This window comes from Podarcis muralis, chromosome 12, assembly GCF_964188315.1.
Source record: "Podarcis muralis chromosome 12, rPodMur119.hap1.1, whole genome shotgun sequence".
Classification (NCBI taxonomy): domain Eukaryota; kingdom Metazoa; phylum Chordata; class Lepidosauria; order Squamata; family Lacertidae; genus Podarcis; species Podarcis muralis.
Window position 1 is genome coordinate 45,161,823 of NC_135666.1, and position 15,674 is coordinate 45,177,496.

The 15,674-nt window shown below is 45.4% G+C and overlaps 1 protein-coding gene across 1 annotated transcript; it reads left to right on the forward strand.

Annotated features, from left to right (window-relative positions):
* The first annotated feature begins 382 nt into the window (after positions 1-382).
* On the forward strand, positions 383-13,024 carry CMTM7 (CKLF like MARVEL transmembrane domain containing 7). The gene is made up of 5 exons (XM_028749629.2): positions 383-764; positions 5,778-5,951; positions 8,501-8,599; positions 10,001-10,082; positions 12,143-13,024. The coding sequence occupies exons 1-5, from the start codon at positions 612-614 to the stop codon at positions 12,154-12,156; spliced, it is 522 nt and encodes a 173-aa protein (XP_028605462.2). The 5' UTR covers positions 383-611; the 3' UTR covers positions 12,157-13,024.
* The last annotated feature ends 2,650 nt before the right edge of the window (positions 13,025-15,674 follow it).

Genomic DNA, 15,674 nt, shown 5'->3' on the forward strand with positions numbered 1-15,674 from the left:
AATGAACAGCCCAGCAGTCTTGTGACACCTCGACGACTGAAATATTTATTGTGGAGTTAAGTTTTGTAGAAAGCGTTTCCCTCAGTAACGTAAAAGGAGAGTCGGCCCCTCTGCCTGAGACGGGATAGGCAAATAAAAGCGTCCGCGAGAGAGGCCTCGGGCCCGGGAGTCTCGTGTGAACTCTCGCACCGTGTAAACTCAAGTTTTAAGAGTTCTTGTTAAGGAGGGTGGGGGGTCCCCTCCTCGTCCCCTGCAGCCAAGCCCCGCTGTCCCGGCTGCTAAAGCTCTGGCTTGACACCCCCACCGTCCCTTTAGGAAACGGCTTCTGTCTGAGGCGGCCGCCGCCCACCTTCCCTCTTCAGGACGCGCGCCACAGATTTCCACCAGGCCGCCTGGTGGAAGAGACTCAGGGGCGCCGGAGCCTCGCTCGTCCTCTCCGCCCCGCTCCAGCTGTGCAGAGAGGCGCTGCAGCCAGCCAGCCAACCCAGCCCGCCCCGCCCTGTCCCGCCTCCGGAGCCCCATAGCGGTCCTAGAAGCGCGGAGGAGGAGGAGGAGGAAGAAGAAGAGCGCGTGAGGGAAGGGCCGGCCGCGCCGTCTCCTCGCCCGCCAAGATGTCTCGCGGGCTGCAGGTGGTCCGCACCGACGCCAGCAGCGGCGGCGCGTCGACGTCCTCGGCGGCGCCTTCGGCCTCGGGGCCGGACTCCGGGCTGCTGGACAGAGGCTACGCGGGCTCTTGCTCCGCCTTGCTCAAAGTGGCCCAGATGGTAAGGGGGCCGAGGCGGGCGGTCCAGGGATTCCGGGGGTCCGGGTTCCTTCTCCAAAGTTTTGGAGCTTGTTTTGCCGCGCGCCTTTTTTCCCCTCCTCAAGGGAGGACGACGTGGCCTAAATCTGGCGCTCCAATGAGAGGCGGAGGGCTTCTTGCACGTGTTGCTCCCGCCAGCGCGCTTCTCTCCAGAATAGCGGGCGCCACATTGCGCCGTCGAGCGCGCGAAGGAGAAGCGCGGCTCTTCGCGCTGTTCTCGCTCCACGCCGCCTTTGGTCAAGCCTGTTTGGGTGTTGGGGGGGGAAGCTGAGCTGGCTGCTTGTTTCAGAGTCGATGGCCTAGCAACTGTGACTTGCTGTATTTACGCAGAGGCGTACCTAGGCCCCCTCGTGCGTCCGTGGCGAGGAGCTGTATCTGCGCCTCCGAAGGCGGGAGAGACCATGGACTCAAAAAAAGTTTGCTTTCCGTCGTCTTTCGCGCTCCGCCAGCGACTTCCTCCGCGGCCATGGGGTCGGCTCTGCTCTGCTCAGCCTTTCCGACGGCTCAGCTGCCTGCCTGCCTGCCTGCCTGCCTCCCTCCACTTACTGCTTTCCCTTCTGCCTCCTTCCTTCCTTCCCGTTTTCCTCGTCTTGCAACTCTCGCCTGCTCTTCATCTTTCTTCCCTCCGCGCGCACTTCTAATAGCGCCGCTTAGATGCCCTGGAAGAACTACAAAGGACGGAGACCTACAAGCTTGCCGTAACTGTTTGATAAATTAAGTGCCTTGGGGCACAGGTAGGGCAGCTACACTTGTTAGGGTTTCCCCCCCGGAAACAAGCCTCCTTCGTGAAAGGGCACATTTGGATCCAGCCCTTTACCTTTGTTTTGTGTTTGTTGTGCATGGTTCTAGATCTGTTGTGCATTTGTTGTGTTTGTTGTGCATGGTTCTAGATCTGAAAAAATAATAATAAGGGGAAGCTTTGCATCTGCATATGAATTGAAAACATGTCAACTTAAGATTTCTTTAGGACATGACAGGATTAAAGCTCAAGATTGCTAAACCCTTTGTCTTTTTTAGCTTGGAAGCTAGCTCTGGAAAGACTGCATTAAAAATCATCGCTTGCTAGAAAGAGAAACCTTTTTGCTGTGATCTTTTCCCCATGTGAGGGCTCTCTATTTCAGCTGCAGCTGAATTTCCTCAGAGGTTTCAAAATGTAAAACCAATTCAGTATGGCATTTTTGTTTGCTTGTTTCTTAAAAAAGGAGGGCTCTATAAATATTGAAAGATTTGCTGTGATTTGAGTAGCATTGTAAAGAACTAGTAATAGCAGATTCAGCTGAGTCAAAACAGGAAGGCACAAAAAATGTGTTTCCTGTTCAAAGAAGACCCTAGGAACTGAGGTGCTTTACTGGCAACTACTTTCTCTAACCTTGAAAAAAAAAGCTAGAGAAAGTATTGCACATGGTAACCCCGACATCTGAGATTTACAAAGGGAATTCTGCTCAAATGCGTAACTGTCAAGTTACGGCTTATTGTATCAAATCTCTTATCTTGCACACACTTGTTGCATTGCACAGTGGGGACTGGAATCCATCTTTCACTAGAGAAGGTGCATGAGTTTTCCAGGATCTCTTCCCTATCCCTTTCATTATTATTATTATTATTATTATTATTATTATTATTATTATTATTATTATTTTTTGAGGATTTCTCAAGTGGGATTGCATTACCCCGCTAACAGAGAGGGGGGGGGAAATATGATCTCTTAACTTTTACCTAGGAGGAATAATTTTTTTTTACAGATTATAAATTCAAAAATACATATTGATTGAGAACTGGTAGACTGGTGTGCTCTGGGAGATCAAGGTTTTGTATGCACCTCAATGAAAACAAGGGACGCGGGTGGCGCTGTGGGTTAAACTACAGAGCCTAGGGCTTGCTGATCAGAAGGTCGGCGGTTTGAATCCCCGCAACGGGGTGAGCTCCCATTGCTTGGTCCCAGCGCCTGCCAACCCAGCAGTTCAAAAGCATGCCAGTGCAAGTAGATAAATAGGTACCACTCCGGTGGGAAGGTAAACGGCGTTTCCGTGTGCTGCTCTGGTTTGCGAGAAGCAGCTTAGTCATGCTGGCCACATGACCCGGAAGCTGTATGCCGGCTCCCTCGGCCAATAAAATTAGATGAGCGCTGCAACCCCAGAGTCGTCCGCCACTGGACCTAATGGTCAGGGGTCCCTTTACAATGAAGATAGCCGCTTTTTCTGGGGTTTCCTTTTTTGCATGAAGAGCTACCCTTCATGGAAGCGAAGGTTCTGAAATCTCCATCTGTGCAGTGGAATCGTTTATCTCCATGAGGGGTTGCTGAATTGGTTTGAAAGAGCAGTTCAATTCGGGCATTATATGGATGAGTAAGTAGAATATGTGGATGGGGAGGAAAGTGCCACTTCTGTTCCACCTGTCCCTGTCACCTTGCACGAGTTGAAGGACAACCATCTGCAGTGAGGGACCTCTGGTGCTTAATGGAAACTTCCCATGGCAGTGTAGAGCCTGGATTTCTCCAGTATTCTGCATCTTGTGGGGAATCTATAGGAGCACAATGCCTTCGCTGCAGACACTCTGCCTTCCAACTCTTGTACAGTGATGGGGGCAGAGGTAGCATGCTCGTCCCTGTTTGCATATTCTATGTAATGTTGAGTTGTATAATGCCAGAGTGCAGCTAATCAGAAGCACCTTCATTGGTTGTAGAGCTTGCTAACCTTCCCAGTATCTAATCCAAATGCCTTCCCCGGCACCTGTGGGGTCCTGTCCTCCCCCACCTGCCATTCTGAGATTAGTTTTGTTTTTGTTTTTTTTTGTTTTGTTTTTTAAATTTTATTTTATTCCAGCATATAAAAAACACACAAATCCACAGACATATCAAAAACAGCAAAGAAAAACAAAAAACAAAATTACATAACACATAAGTAAACTATATACTAAAACATTAATCCATACTATATCATTAGTATGACTTCCCTCCACCACAGTTTGAGCTATGTCTCAATATTATCATCTGCAGTGTCCTTTTACAACCATTGTCTCTACCTCGCAGGTTTTATATTACGCCTACTGTGATTTTAATATTTCCTAGGTTCGTTTCCATGTATAAAATAAATTTACTCCAATCATTAATAAATTTGGTGTTTTTCTGATGCCTGATCTTCTTTGTAATCATTGCTAGGTCTATGTATTCAAATAGCTTGGTTTGCCATTCTCTGATTGTTGGGATGTTAGGTGTTTTCCAGTTCTGCGCTAACAGTATCCTAGCCGCTGCCGTTGCATATTGGAACAAGGTTTGGTCATCTTTCTTGATCTCATCTCCCACCATTCCTAAAAGAAAAGCTTCGGGCTTTTTAGGGAAAGTATATTTCAAAATCTTTTTTAATTCATCATAGATAAGACCCCAGAACCTCTTCACTTCCTCGCACATCCACCACATATGGTGGAAATCTCCCTCTTTCTTTTTACATTTCCAGCAGGTCTTATACATCTTTACCAATTTCACTGGAGTGATGTACCAACGGTACATCATCTTTTCCATGTTTTCTCGGAACCCCACACAAGCTGAGAATTTCATGTCCTTGTTCCAGAGTTTTATCCACCTATCGTAATCTAATTTATATCCCAGGTCTATGGCCCATTTAATCATGACCTCTTTCACCTCTTCGTCCATGGTGTCCCAATCGATTCTGAGATTAGTTTTGAAAGACATAGTCTTTTGAAGCTGCTAAATGGAATGTCTGGCAGGGGGAGAATAAGTGTATTTGTGTGTTGCATCTGTGTTCTGATTTTGTACATGGTGCCCAGCACAGTTTCTCTGGTTTGCAAATGTACTCACAGGCCCAGAAAGATTGGCGGCCTCTGAAGTGTGTAAATGGCTGGATGTCTCTAAATGTGGAGGATATTGGAATTTTGAAGCTTAAGGAATCTTATGTGTACAGTGGTACCTCGGGTTAAGTACTTAATTCGTTCCGGAGGTCCATTCTTAACCTGAAACTGTTCTTTAGCACCACTTTAGCTAATGGGGCCGCCGCGCTGCCGGAGCACAATTTCTGTTCTCATCCTGAAGCAAAGTTCTTAGCCTGAGGTACTGTTTCTGGATTAGCGGAGTCTGTAACCTGAAGCGTATGTAACCTGAAGCGTATGTAACCCGAGCTACCGCTGTACTTCCTTAAGTACTGGAGGTTGTGGGTTTTTGGGTATAATTTCTGGGTAGCACAAGAGGAGGGGAAGGTGCTATTGTGTTCCGGTCCACATTGCAGGCTTCTTACAGGCAATCTAGTTGGCTCTTGTGGAGAGAGGATACAGGACTAAATGTGGTGTTTTCATATTTAAATCAACTGTAAATTATTCTTAAATGCGAGGTTTTCCTCTTTTAGTCTAGAATGAGACATAGTGTTAGCATGCAGCCATTGTGTTCTGGACCTCTGTTTGCTGATGACCTAAGCCCCACTTAGCAAAACAGTAGTACAGTGGTACCTTGGGTTAAGTACTTAATTCATTCCAGAGGTCCGTTCTTAACCTGAAGCACCACTTTAGCAAATGGGGCCTCCCACTGCTGCCGTGCCACCGGAGCACGATTTCTGTTCTCATCCTGAAGCAAAGTTCTTAACGTGAGGTACTATTTCTGGATTAGCGGAGTCTGTAACCTGAAGCGTATGTAACCCGAGGTACCACTGTAACTGTTGCCGTCTTTAGAAACCTGCCCTCTTGGCAGCTTGAACCCAACAAACATTTACACCAAAGTTCCACTGACTTCAAACTGAGTTGCATGCTGTAAGTTTGCCTAGGATTGTACCCCAGTGTATTCCCTCCCCCAATATATTTTTGTAATCTAAACTTTTAAGTGTTATTATTGTTACTTTAGTTGGAATTGTTTTCTTCTGACTCTTCAAAAAGTGATTTTTCTTTTCTTCATTTTGAGCATTTTACTGCGAGTTGGGAGTGAGTTTGTTTTGCTTTCCTGTTCATTCACCCTCTTTTGTCTCCTGCCTTTCAGCTATTGCTCCTGATCGGATTTATTTGCATCATTGCTTCACCAGTGGCCGGTCACAGTACATATACCTACTTCAAAATTATCTCCATGTTTGACTTAGTTATGATCTTCATTTTCTACGTCGTCTATATCTTCAGAATTTACCGAATGCTGACTTGCATCAACTGGCCACTTGCAGTAAGTTCCTGCTCGTAGTTAAAATCGCTCTTGTTTTTAATTTCCGGGGGGTACGGGACAAGTTGCTTTTAATAAATTGGCCCGTGGCACTTGTAAAGACAAACAAAAGCTCCCCACCCCCGAAAGAAAACATTAGTAAGACAGTGGGACCAAAAAGCCATAAAATGTGACAGTGAGATCTAAGCAAAGTCCAAACGTAAAGAGAATTAAATCTTAAGTGATCAGCTCCCAGTCATCAGTTTTCACAGTAAGGAAATTTACATTATCAGAACATAAAGAGGAACCTCAGGTTTCCCCCAGCACACTTTCAGGCCCTTTTGAAATGGCAGGATTCCCGTGACTCCTAGCTGTCCTAAAATGTGATGGGCTCTGCAATCTGCATTTGCAACAAGCAAGTTAGAGGGGATGCATGTGTGTCGGCTGAGCTGCCACAATGTTTCAGTTACTGCAGATGGTCGAAGACTATACTGTAGTACATGTATGACGATGGCATTTCCCCACTCCTGATTTGACCCAGCTGCTGGGACGCAGGTGGCGCTGTGGGTTAAACCACAGAGCCTTGGAATTGCCGATCAGAAGGTCGGCGGTTCGAATCCCTGCGACAGGGTGAGCTCCTGTTGCTCAGTCCCTGCTCCTGCCAACCTAGCAGTTCAAAAGCATGTCAAAGTGCAAGTAGATAAATAGGTACCACTCCGGCGGGAAGGTAAATGGCATTTCCATGCACTGCTCTGGTTCGCCAGAAGTGGCTTAGTCATGCTGGCCCCATGACCCAGAAGCTGTACACCAGCTCCCTCGGCCAATAAAGCGAGATGAGCGCCGCAACCCCAGAGTCTGTCACAATTGGACCTAATGGTCAGGGGTCCCTTTACCTTTACCTTTACTTTCTCTGCTGTTATCGCTGCATACAGCATCCACTGGAGAGATGAGTCTGCTCTGTCTCTCTGACTTGCTATTCAGTAAACTGCTGCAGGCCCTCTCCCACGGGGAAGGTCAGACAATTGGAAAATTTGCTCCAGAATCTTCATAGCCCATGGAGGGGCAAAGGAGTGCAAAGTAGCAGAGCAAACTCTGTGTTGGAGTTTGCTCTAATTAGTACCCAAGAGAATAAAAACAACATTTCATGCAGTTCGGGTCTTTCTGGGAAAGACAGAGAGAGGTGTATTGGTGACATTATCACTTTCCTATTGTACTGTAAAGTCCCAGTTTCAGAAATACCACGTAGTTCAAACCTCCTGGGACCATCACGGTACCACTTTAGAAATGCTTATCAGTTTTGAAATGCTTCCTCTTTGCGGATCAAAAAGTAGCATGGGTGTGTGGAGACTAGACCCACCTATGTGATATGCTAACTTTCCGCAGTAGCCTTAGGACATGCAATTCTATAACCTGCTTTTTAGTGGCGCTGTAGGTTAAACCACAGAGCCTAGGACTTGCTGATCAGAAGGTCGGCGGTTCGAATCCCTGTGATGGGGTGAGCTCCCGTTGCTCGGTCCCTGCTCCTGCCAGCCTAGCAGTTCGAAAGCACGTCATATGCAAGTAGATAAATAGGTACTGTTCCGGCGGGAAGGTAAACGGCGTTTCCATGTGCTGCTCTGGTTCGCCAGAACTGGCTTAGTCATGCTGGCCACATGACCCGGAAGCTCCCTTGGCCAATAAAGCGAGATGAGCGCCGCAACCCCAGAGTTGGCCACGACTGGACCTAATGGTCAGGGGTCCCTTTACCTTTATCCCTCGTTTGGAAATGTAGTTGCAGCATCTCTGCTAAAGGCTTTAAAATCAGGTGTATGTATTATTATCGTTTTATATGCCACTTTTCCTCGCAGGAGCTCAAAGTGGCATTGAATCCATGTGCAGGTGTCTTCGTATGCACTGCCCCAGTATTAAGCTGAGAATCAGAACATGCATCTGTTGTGAATTTATTTATCCTTAACCTTATGCCCCAAGAAGCTCACACAAGAGGAATAAAGAAAAGTTGGTTCGTTTCTTGAAATGAAAGTGATAGCGGATATGAATGCTGCTTCGGAAAGCAAAGTTGCAAATATAAACAGGCAGCAAATCATGCCGCACTCACACTATGATTTAAGGAGCAAAAAAGGATCCCCGTGTATTCCAAAGCCTAAAGAGAGAATGAGAATTTGGCCACAGATGCACACTAAAAGTGAGGAAGGGATGCAAGCAGAACCCTCAGAGATCAATAGGGCTTTGCCTTTCTGTTTGGGAGTTACGCTCTCCTCATCAATAACATGCACCAGCAAGTCTACAACATCTCTCTTATGGTTACCTATTATGCAATCTCGAAAAGAACTTGTTTGTTTGTTTGTTTGTTTTGGCGGGGAGCGGGAAGAGCAAGGGATAGAAACCTTATCTGTTTCAGCAGAACCTTGTCTTTCCTCCAGGAAATGTGATTTGGGCCAGAGACAGCAGTCCCATGTTTCCTTTTTCACAGGTGATTTAAAGCAAAAGAATCTCATTGGCTGGCAGTGTTGTGCCACATTGAAATGCTCCTATTGGGTTGTTTTCAAAACTGTTCTGTGTTTGTTTCTTTTCAGGAGTTTCTCCATTACCTAATAGGTACCACCCTTCTTCTCATTGGATCGGTGGTGGTGGTGGCCAGAAGCTCTGGGTCAGCAAGTCTTACAGCTGGAGCGGTGAGGCTACTTTCCCCCCCAATCGACAAGGAATTGCTTTTACATTGTTACTGCTGGGGTCTGATTTTAGTGCAGATTCCAAGTTTTTTCTGCATAATTACTCTTTGTATGCATGTAAGGTAGAGCTGCATGTAAGGTAGAGCTGTAGTCTATACCACAAGTCAGGATTTGTCCCTTGTTTGTGCTCTGTATCCTGGATGGGTTGAGTGTTGGAGGGCCTTTGACAAAACCTTGTATACATACAGTGGTACCTCGGAAGTCGAAGGAAATCCGTTCCGGAAGTCCGTTCAACTTCCAAAATGTTTGGAAGCCACGTAAACAGCGTCAGACATTCAGGTTCCAAAGAATGTTCACAACCAGAACACTCACTTCTGGGTTTGCTGCATTCGGAGCCAAAACGTTCGACTTGCAAGGGGTTTGCCTTCTGAGGTACTTGGCTTGGCTCCTGAACAAATCAGATCCTGAACTCCGCAAACCCGGAAGTGAGTGTTCCGGTCTGCAAACGTTTTTTGGAAGCTGAACATCCGATGCGGCTTCCTTAATCCGAAGCTGCGCCTTGGTTTTCGAATGGTTCCGGGAGTCAAATGGACTCCCAGAATGGATTAAGTTTGACAACCAAGGTACCACTGTACTAGACTTTCCCCTGCAATAACAAGGGCTGTGTAAGCTTTGCCCACTTTAAATTATAATTAGGTTCTCTAAAACTCTGCCTCTGCAGCCAGATTCCACACTATATGGCTACATCATGTGGCCATTGGGGTCATGCAGATTTCAGAGTTTCTGGGTTGTAGCTCCTAATGGCCACTCTTTTGGCTGCATAATAAGCTGGCAACATCGAGTATGTTAGTCCAACAGAGTTCATGAAACAGCACTTTAAACTAGAAGCCTAATTTATCCTGAATAAAGGTAATGGGGTAAAGGGACCCCTGACACTTAAGTCCAGTCACGGGCGACTTGGGTTGTGGCGCTCATCTCACTTTATTGGCCGAGGGAGCCAGCGTACAGCTTCCAGGTCATGTGGCCAGCATGACTAAGCCACTTCTGGCGAACCAGAGCAGCGCACGGAAATGCCGTTTACCTTCCTGCCAGAGTGGTACCTATTTATCTACTTGCACTTTGACGTGCTTTCTAACTGCTAGGTGGGCAGGAGCAGGGACCAAGCAACAGGAGCTCATCCCGTCGCAGGGATTCGAACCGCTGACCTTCTGATCGGCAAGCCCTAGGCTCTGTGGTTTAACCCACAGTGCCACCTTATTATCCTGGATAGGATCTATCAACTGGATGCATGATGTGAACAGAATCCTTAGTGGATAAATCTTAAATGTTGGTATAGGGTATATTGGATTCTCTATACTAGAAGGTTTAGTTATCGCACGGCTCTTTTTGTTTTGTTTTAAACAGGTATTTGGCTTCTTAGCTTCATTTCTGTGTCTCTTAAGTATATGGCTATCCTACAAAGTCTCTTGTGTCACTCAGTCAACAGGTAAGTATCTAGTCAATTAAACTGCACCAACCATAGCTAACTTTCATTATTTAAACATGGAATGACCAATTGGTGGTCCATTGGCAGAACTGTCTGAGCGTAGGTGAGGATGACAAGCAAGAAAGATAAAGTGATTCTACCCAAGACATTGTCCTCCCCCAACCTGTCAGCGGCATCATGGATCGTCTCGGACATAAGAAACAGCCTTGTTCACTTGTGTTCTCTGACTCTTGCAACCTAGATTGTAAACTGCGTTACAAAGCCGGAGAGACCTAAATACTCCATTCCTGCTGTAGCTGCAAGGTTCAACAAAGAACTCAGCAATATGTTTGACCCAAGTCAGCTCACATTTACGTAAATTATACTGCAGACTGACACTACTAGAGCTTCCTCCATTGCCTCCCTTCATTGTAAGATATTCTTGGCCTGCTAAGCATAAGCTTGGTACCTATAAAATTCCATCTCATGTGCAGACATCTCTGATATTATTCATGCCATCCCTTCAATAAACGACTCATTATATAAAGGAGTGGATTAAAAAAAAGGTGTACCTGCTCATTAGAAGCTTTGAGCAGATGGAATAAAATATTTTAAATAAATACTCGCAGTTAACTATAATTTAGCTGGTGACCTTTATCAGGGATAAAAACATTTGAAAACACTTGCTTACATTCAAAATTTTTTTTACTCATGCCTGAACATTTGCACTCTCATTCTGTATTAATTTCTCCCTGTTCATGTCTATATTTTTTTAAAAATAAGACAAAAATCTTCTGGTTTGGTATTGTTTGTATATACTGTATTTTTCACTCTATAAGATGCACTTTTCCCTCCTAAAAAGTAAGGGGAAATGTGTGTGTCTTATGGAGCGAATGCAGGCGGGAGGCTCTGCGCAGTGCTCCCTTTAAAGACCCCCGTGGAGTGTGTGTGTGCGGCTCTTGGGGGCTTTTCCCCAAGGAGGGAGAAGGGCTGCCCTTCTCCCTCCTTGGAGAAAAGCCCCCAAGAGCCGCACACACGCTCCGCACGCTCTTTAAAGGGAGCACGGCTCTTGGGGGAGCCTTTATCCTGCTGCCTGGAAGAGGCTATGTGCAGCTATCCCATAAGCCAGGACAGCAAGAGGGATCGCTGCGCAGCGATCCCTCTTGCTGTCCTGGCTTTGCTGTGCAAAGCCTCTTCAGGGCAGGGGGAGCCTTCATCCCGCTGCCCTGCAGAGGCTTTTTGCGGCTATCCCAGAAGCCAGAACAGCAAGAGGCTATCCCAGAAGCCAGATCCCTCTTGCTGTTCTGGCTTCTGAGATTCAGAATAATTTTTTTCTTGTTTTCCTCCTCCAAAAACTAGGTGCGTCCTATAGAGCATTTAAAAATATTTACTAGAAGCTCCTACACCTGCTCGCTCCATGTGCCAACCCTACCTACCAATCCCTTTGCCCACCTCTTTCTCCCCCACATGCATCAACTCCTTCATTTATCAATGCACCCCTTCACCTATTTCCTCACAGTTCACCCAGACCTGCCCCTTTTCTTGTAGGTCACCCAAACACCTGCCCTCTTTTAAAGGAGGGGAGAAGCATTTCAGAGTATGGTTTGGCCAACTGCTCTCTGAAGCATCTCCCACCTTCTGTTTAAACAGCTTGACTGGGCCTCTCGCCACCTGCATTGCTTCCTCACTCATCTGCCTGCCTGCTCTTCTCTTGCCACACTGGAACTGGCATAGTTGCCTGCCGAAAATCACGCAAACTGCAGTGTGATGACAGCCTTACATTTTTATGTATATAGGATGATATCACATCTACACTGAGAGATGGGGTCTCGCTGTAGAGGCATCAATGCAGACAGAATGGATATTGGGTGGTTCCAAGTCACCCCTTGCCCTCTTAAGTATGTGACAAATCTACCATTACATCTTCATGTCCCAAACATTTACAAAGCTCTCTCCTCTTTCATCGGATGAAATTGTTTTGTGAGCTTGCCTAGAAAATTCATTTTATGGAGCAGCTGTATAAATTGCGTCAGTAATTTGCTTGACAAGTTTATTCTAGTCTTTCTCCGTTTCTTTTTCAGATGCTGCTGTGTGAAACTTTTGGCACTCGTGATGCACACACCAAACTGAGGATTCCATAGGCTAACAGACAGCAAATGTATGTAAGATGGAATTCTGTTCTGGTGATCGTCTTGAGGACTTGCTTTTGTCATGACTCCTGAAACCTCTTACTAAGTGAGTTGACCACCAGAGGGCTCTGGTCTTACACTCCTCATATTCATTTGTCCAGACTGTTAGTACCAGCAGCCTCTATACTGCATTGTCTTAATACCAAGATTCTTGTATTAGGGAACCTGTTTTTTCTTTCTTTCTGCAAACAAGGGGAAACCAGGATTGAAATTCTTGGCCATGATGTTATCTGGGTGACCAGATGTTTTCCCTCAGCCTAACCTACCTCACAGGATTGCTGTGAGGATAAAATGCAGATGGTGATGGAGAACCTTGTATTCTACTTTGAGCTCCTTGAAGGAAAAGTGGGGTGTAAATGTAAAAATGATTATTCTATGCCACGATTTGGTAGGAGCTAGCTCCCCTCTCTTCACGTTGATAGCACTCAAGCTACCCGAGTGATCTGAACTGCGACCTGCATATAAAGGTTGAAGGTGGGAAAAGTACTGTGTTTCCTTTCATCTGCAGCTGGGAAATGCTACATTTTTATCATGGACCAGCAGCTGCTTTATATTAAGTTATACATGCAAAGTCTATTGCTTACCTCTGCCTTTCCTGGCTTTTGGCTCCCGGTGCGAGAAAAGGCATTTGATAATTTATGTTTTTACTGGCTTACTGTGAATATGTCTTCAGAAGTGAAACAGAGTTTCCTTTGTGTCCTAGTGTTTCTTCTGTTGTTAAGTATTTTTATTCATGACAAAATAATTTTAAATAAATTTTATACCTCAAAAACACCACTCGCTTCCATATCCATACCTGTTAGACAAAACCAACTCCCCTAAGTTGCTTGGCATTATTAATAGTTACCGTAAATTTCACTCTATAACACGCAGATTTTTTCTCCTAAAAAGTAAGGTGAAATGTCTGTGCGTGTTATTGAGCGAATGTGTGGTCCCTGGAGCTGACTCTCCGGAGCGAAGGGGCAAAATAGGCAAAAATCAGGCAAAAATAAGATTGGGCGGGCGGGCGGAGGGAAGAGGGAAGGAGGAAGCTGTTGCTTTCCTGCATTCTGCCTCAGGGTCTTACTGTCCACCCGCTTCTGTTGCTGCGTTTGCTCAAACTCAACAAAGAGCAGGGAATCCCCTGCCGTCCTGGCAAGCAGAGGGTTAAGGAAATGATCGAGTCCTCCTAATTCTTTCCTAGTCACACTGCGTGCAGGCTCCAGCCCACCACCTCCTCCTCTCCGTGCTCTAAGGACTCGCAGGCAGCCGAAAAACACGCAAGTGGGAGAGAGAGAGAGGGGGGGGGAGGGCTGGCTTGGGTGGGGTGGAGGGGACTTTTGCTTTACAATGGTAGGTTTCTCATTTCTTTTCCAAAAGCAGAGAGCCCTGCCCCCAGGCCCCCTCCAAATTACAGCTTCTCCAAGCAATGTACTGCTGGAGGGAGACAGTATGCTTGTTTGGAAGAGAAACCCTGCTTCCCTGCTCGTAAGTAACAGCAGGCTGGATTGCAGAGTGAGACATGGAAATCTCTGGATTTATATGCTGTATATCAAATATCTTAATCTATACTTTCTAACGCGGCAGGTAAATCAGAATCTCCTGAGCCAGGAGGATTACAGCATCTCTCCTCTCCCCTTCATTAAAAGCCTAATACTCTTCTTTGAAGAAGTATAACGTGAGAATGTTTTATATATATTTTTTTTAAAGTTCATTTCCTCATTGTGCGCTATACACTGATAATTGCTGCCACAATAACAATTGATTGAAAATGGAATTTAGTCCCACCCCCATAGAGAGCTGTTCTTCAAACGTTTAGCCTTAATACAGTGGCTGATGTAATACCCTTCTGCTTCACTAGGCATTTTATATAGGGACATTAAAATTGATTTTCTACATCTTGGCAGATGAAAAAAAGTGTGTTACATGCCCTATTGCCCAAAAGTGTGCAAGCACAGAGCAAAGGTTGCAGTGACAGAGGTGGCCAAAAAAGAAATACCGTAAATAAAAAAGAAACCATACTTCGTATATCCTGTCTGTTTTTTCCTTAATAGGGACTTTTATAAGCATGGATCCACAGGATCTTTGCACTGGGTCACCCCAAATTCACCATCAGATAACATAGCATGTCCATGGCTACAGCCTGCACCAAAAAAATCACGCACCCACTGTTGCCTAGGGTCGCAGTGGTGCAAAAACATGGTTACAAAGCATGGATCCACATGGATCCTCAGGATTTTTGCATTGGGCTACTCCAAACTCACTGTCAGATCACATGTCTGTGGCCACAGCATGAACCACAAAAATCATACATCCACTGTTTCATTTAGAATATTTTTGTTTGTTTGTTTTCCTCCTCTAAAAACTATGTGCGTGTTATGGTCTGGTGCGTGTTATAGAGCGAAAAATACGGTAACTTTGGTCTCTGTGAAGATCAGTTCTTTTAGCTGGAAGACCCCAGTTAAATACAATCAAATCTTATTTTGTGTTGCAAAAGAGCAGTTCATAGGGAATTCTTACGGCAGCTATGTAAAAAAAGCAGCAGCAAGTTTTCTTGTTTCATTATTTCAGTGTTCAACATGCTATTTCGGTTTATAGGGATTCTATTGCTGATGGTTTGTTGTTTTGTATTCCCCTGTTGTCTGACTGCAGTACATTGGGCAGTATCTTCTTTCTATGGTAGCAGCAAGCTAATAGAATGCCCCTCAGTGAGGATTAACTTCATGACCTTCAGGTACCAATTTAGGAAAATTCCCTTCCAGAGCACTTTTGAGTCCTAGATGGTCTTAACATTATCATTGCAGGTTATTCTCCTGGTCTCTGGTGTGTTTATGTGAAATTGTGTTTTTTTATTTTGTTTCATTGTGCTTTTAATGTTTTTACCCACTTTGCAAATCTACAGGAAACAGTGGAGTGGAAACATTTGAATAAACAAATCTGCAAAAGGGTTTGAACCTTTCCACAAGATAATCTAAAACTGTTTAGCTGAGAGCAAGTCAGTGGGGCTTGCTACAAAATCCTATGCTTGCTTACTTGGAAGTAAGCATTTAACCCAGTGCTTTCATTTCACAGCCTGACAGCATCTCATTGCTGTTTCAGGATAACAAGGTGGGCAGTTTGGGGTGGGGATTCTGTAATGTTTAGTTAAAGATCAGTCAAGTTATTTATGCTGTTAAGTTGCTAGCACTATTAGTGAGAAAAAAACAGGACAATGCATGAATAGAAGTACGCCTTTCAAAAAGGCTCTAGGTAACCAGAGATGGTTCATGTGATATGCTGTCTGTTGGTGACTTGCTTTTGCATGATCAGAGGCCAGAGCAAGGGTGCAGAAGACTGGCCATTAGTGCTACAGGCTCACAGAAAACCGTCATTAATACTGCATGCACAGCAGTTTATCATGCATGACATCAAAGTAATTATGCTCTTGGCAGACTCGGGCTACACA

Bases quoted from the DNA above. Each gene is read 5' to 3' on its own strand.
- CMTM7 (XM_028749629.2), top strand. From the start codon at position 612: ATGTCTCGCGGGCTGCAGGTGGTCCGCACCGACGCCAGCAGCGGCGGC. The intron at 765-5,777 runs GTAAGGGGGCCG...CCTGCCTTTCAG, and splicing joins TGCTCAAAGTGGCCCAGATG to CTATTGCTCCTGATCGGATT. The intron at 8,600-10,000 runs GTGAGGCTACTT...TGTTTTAAACAG, and splicing joins CAAGTCTTACAGCTGGAGCG to GTATTTGGCTTCTTAGCTTC.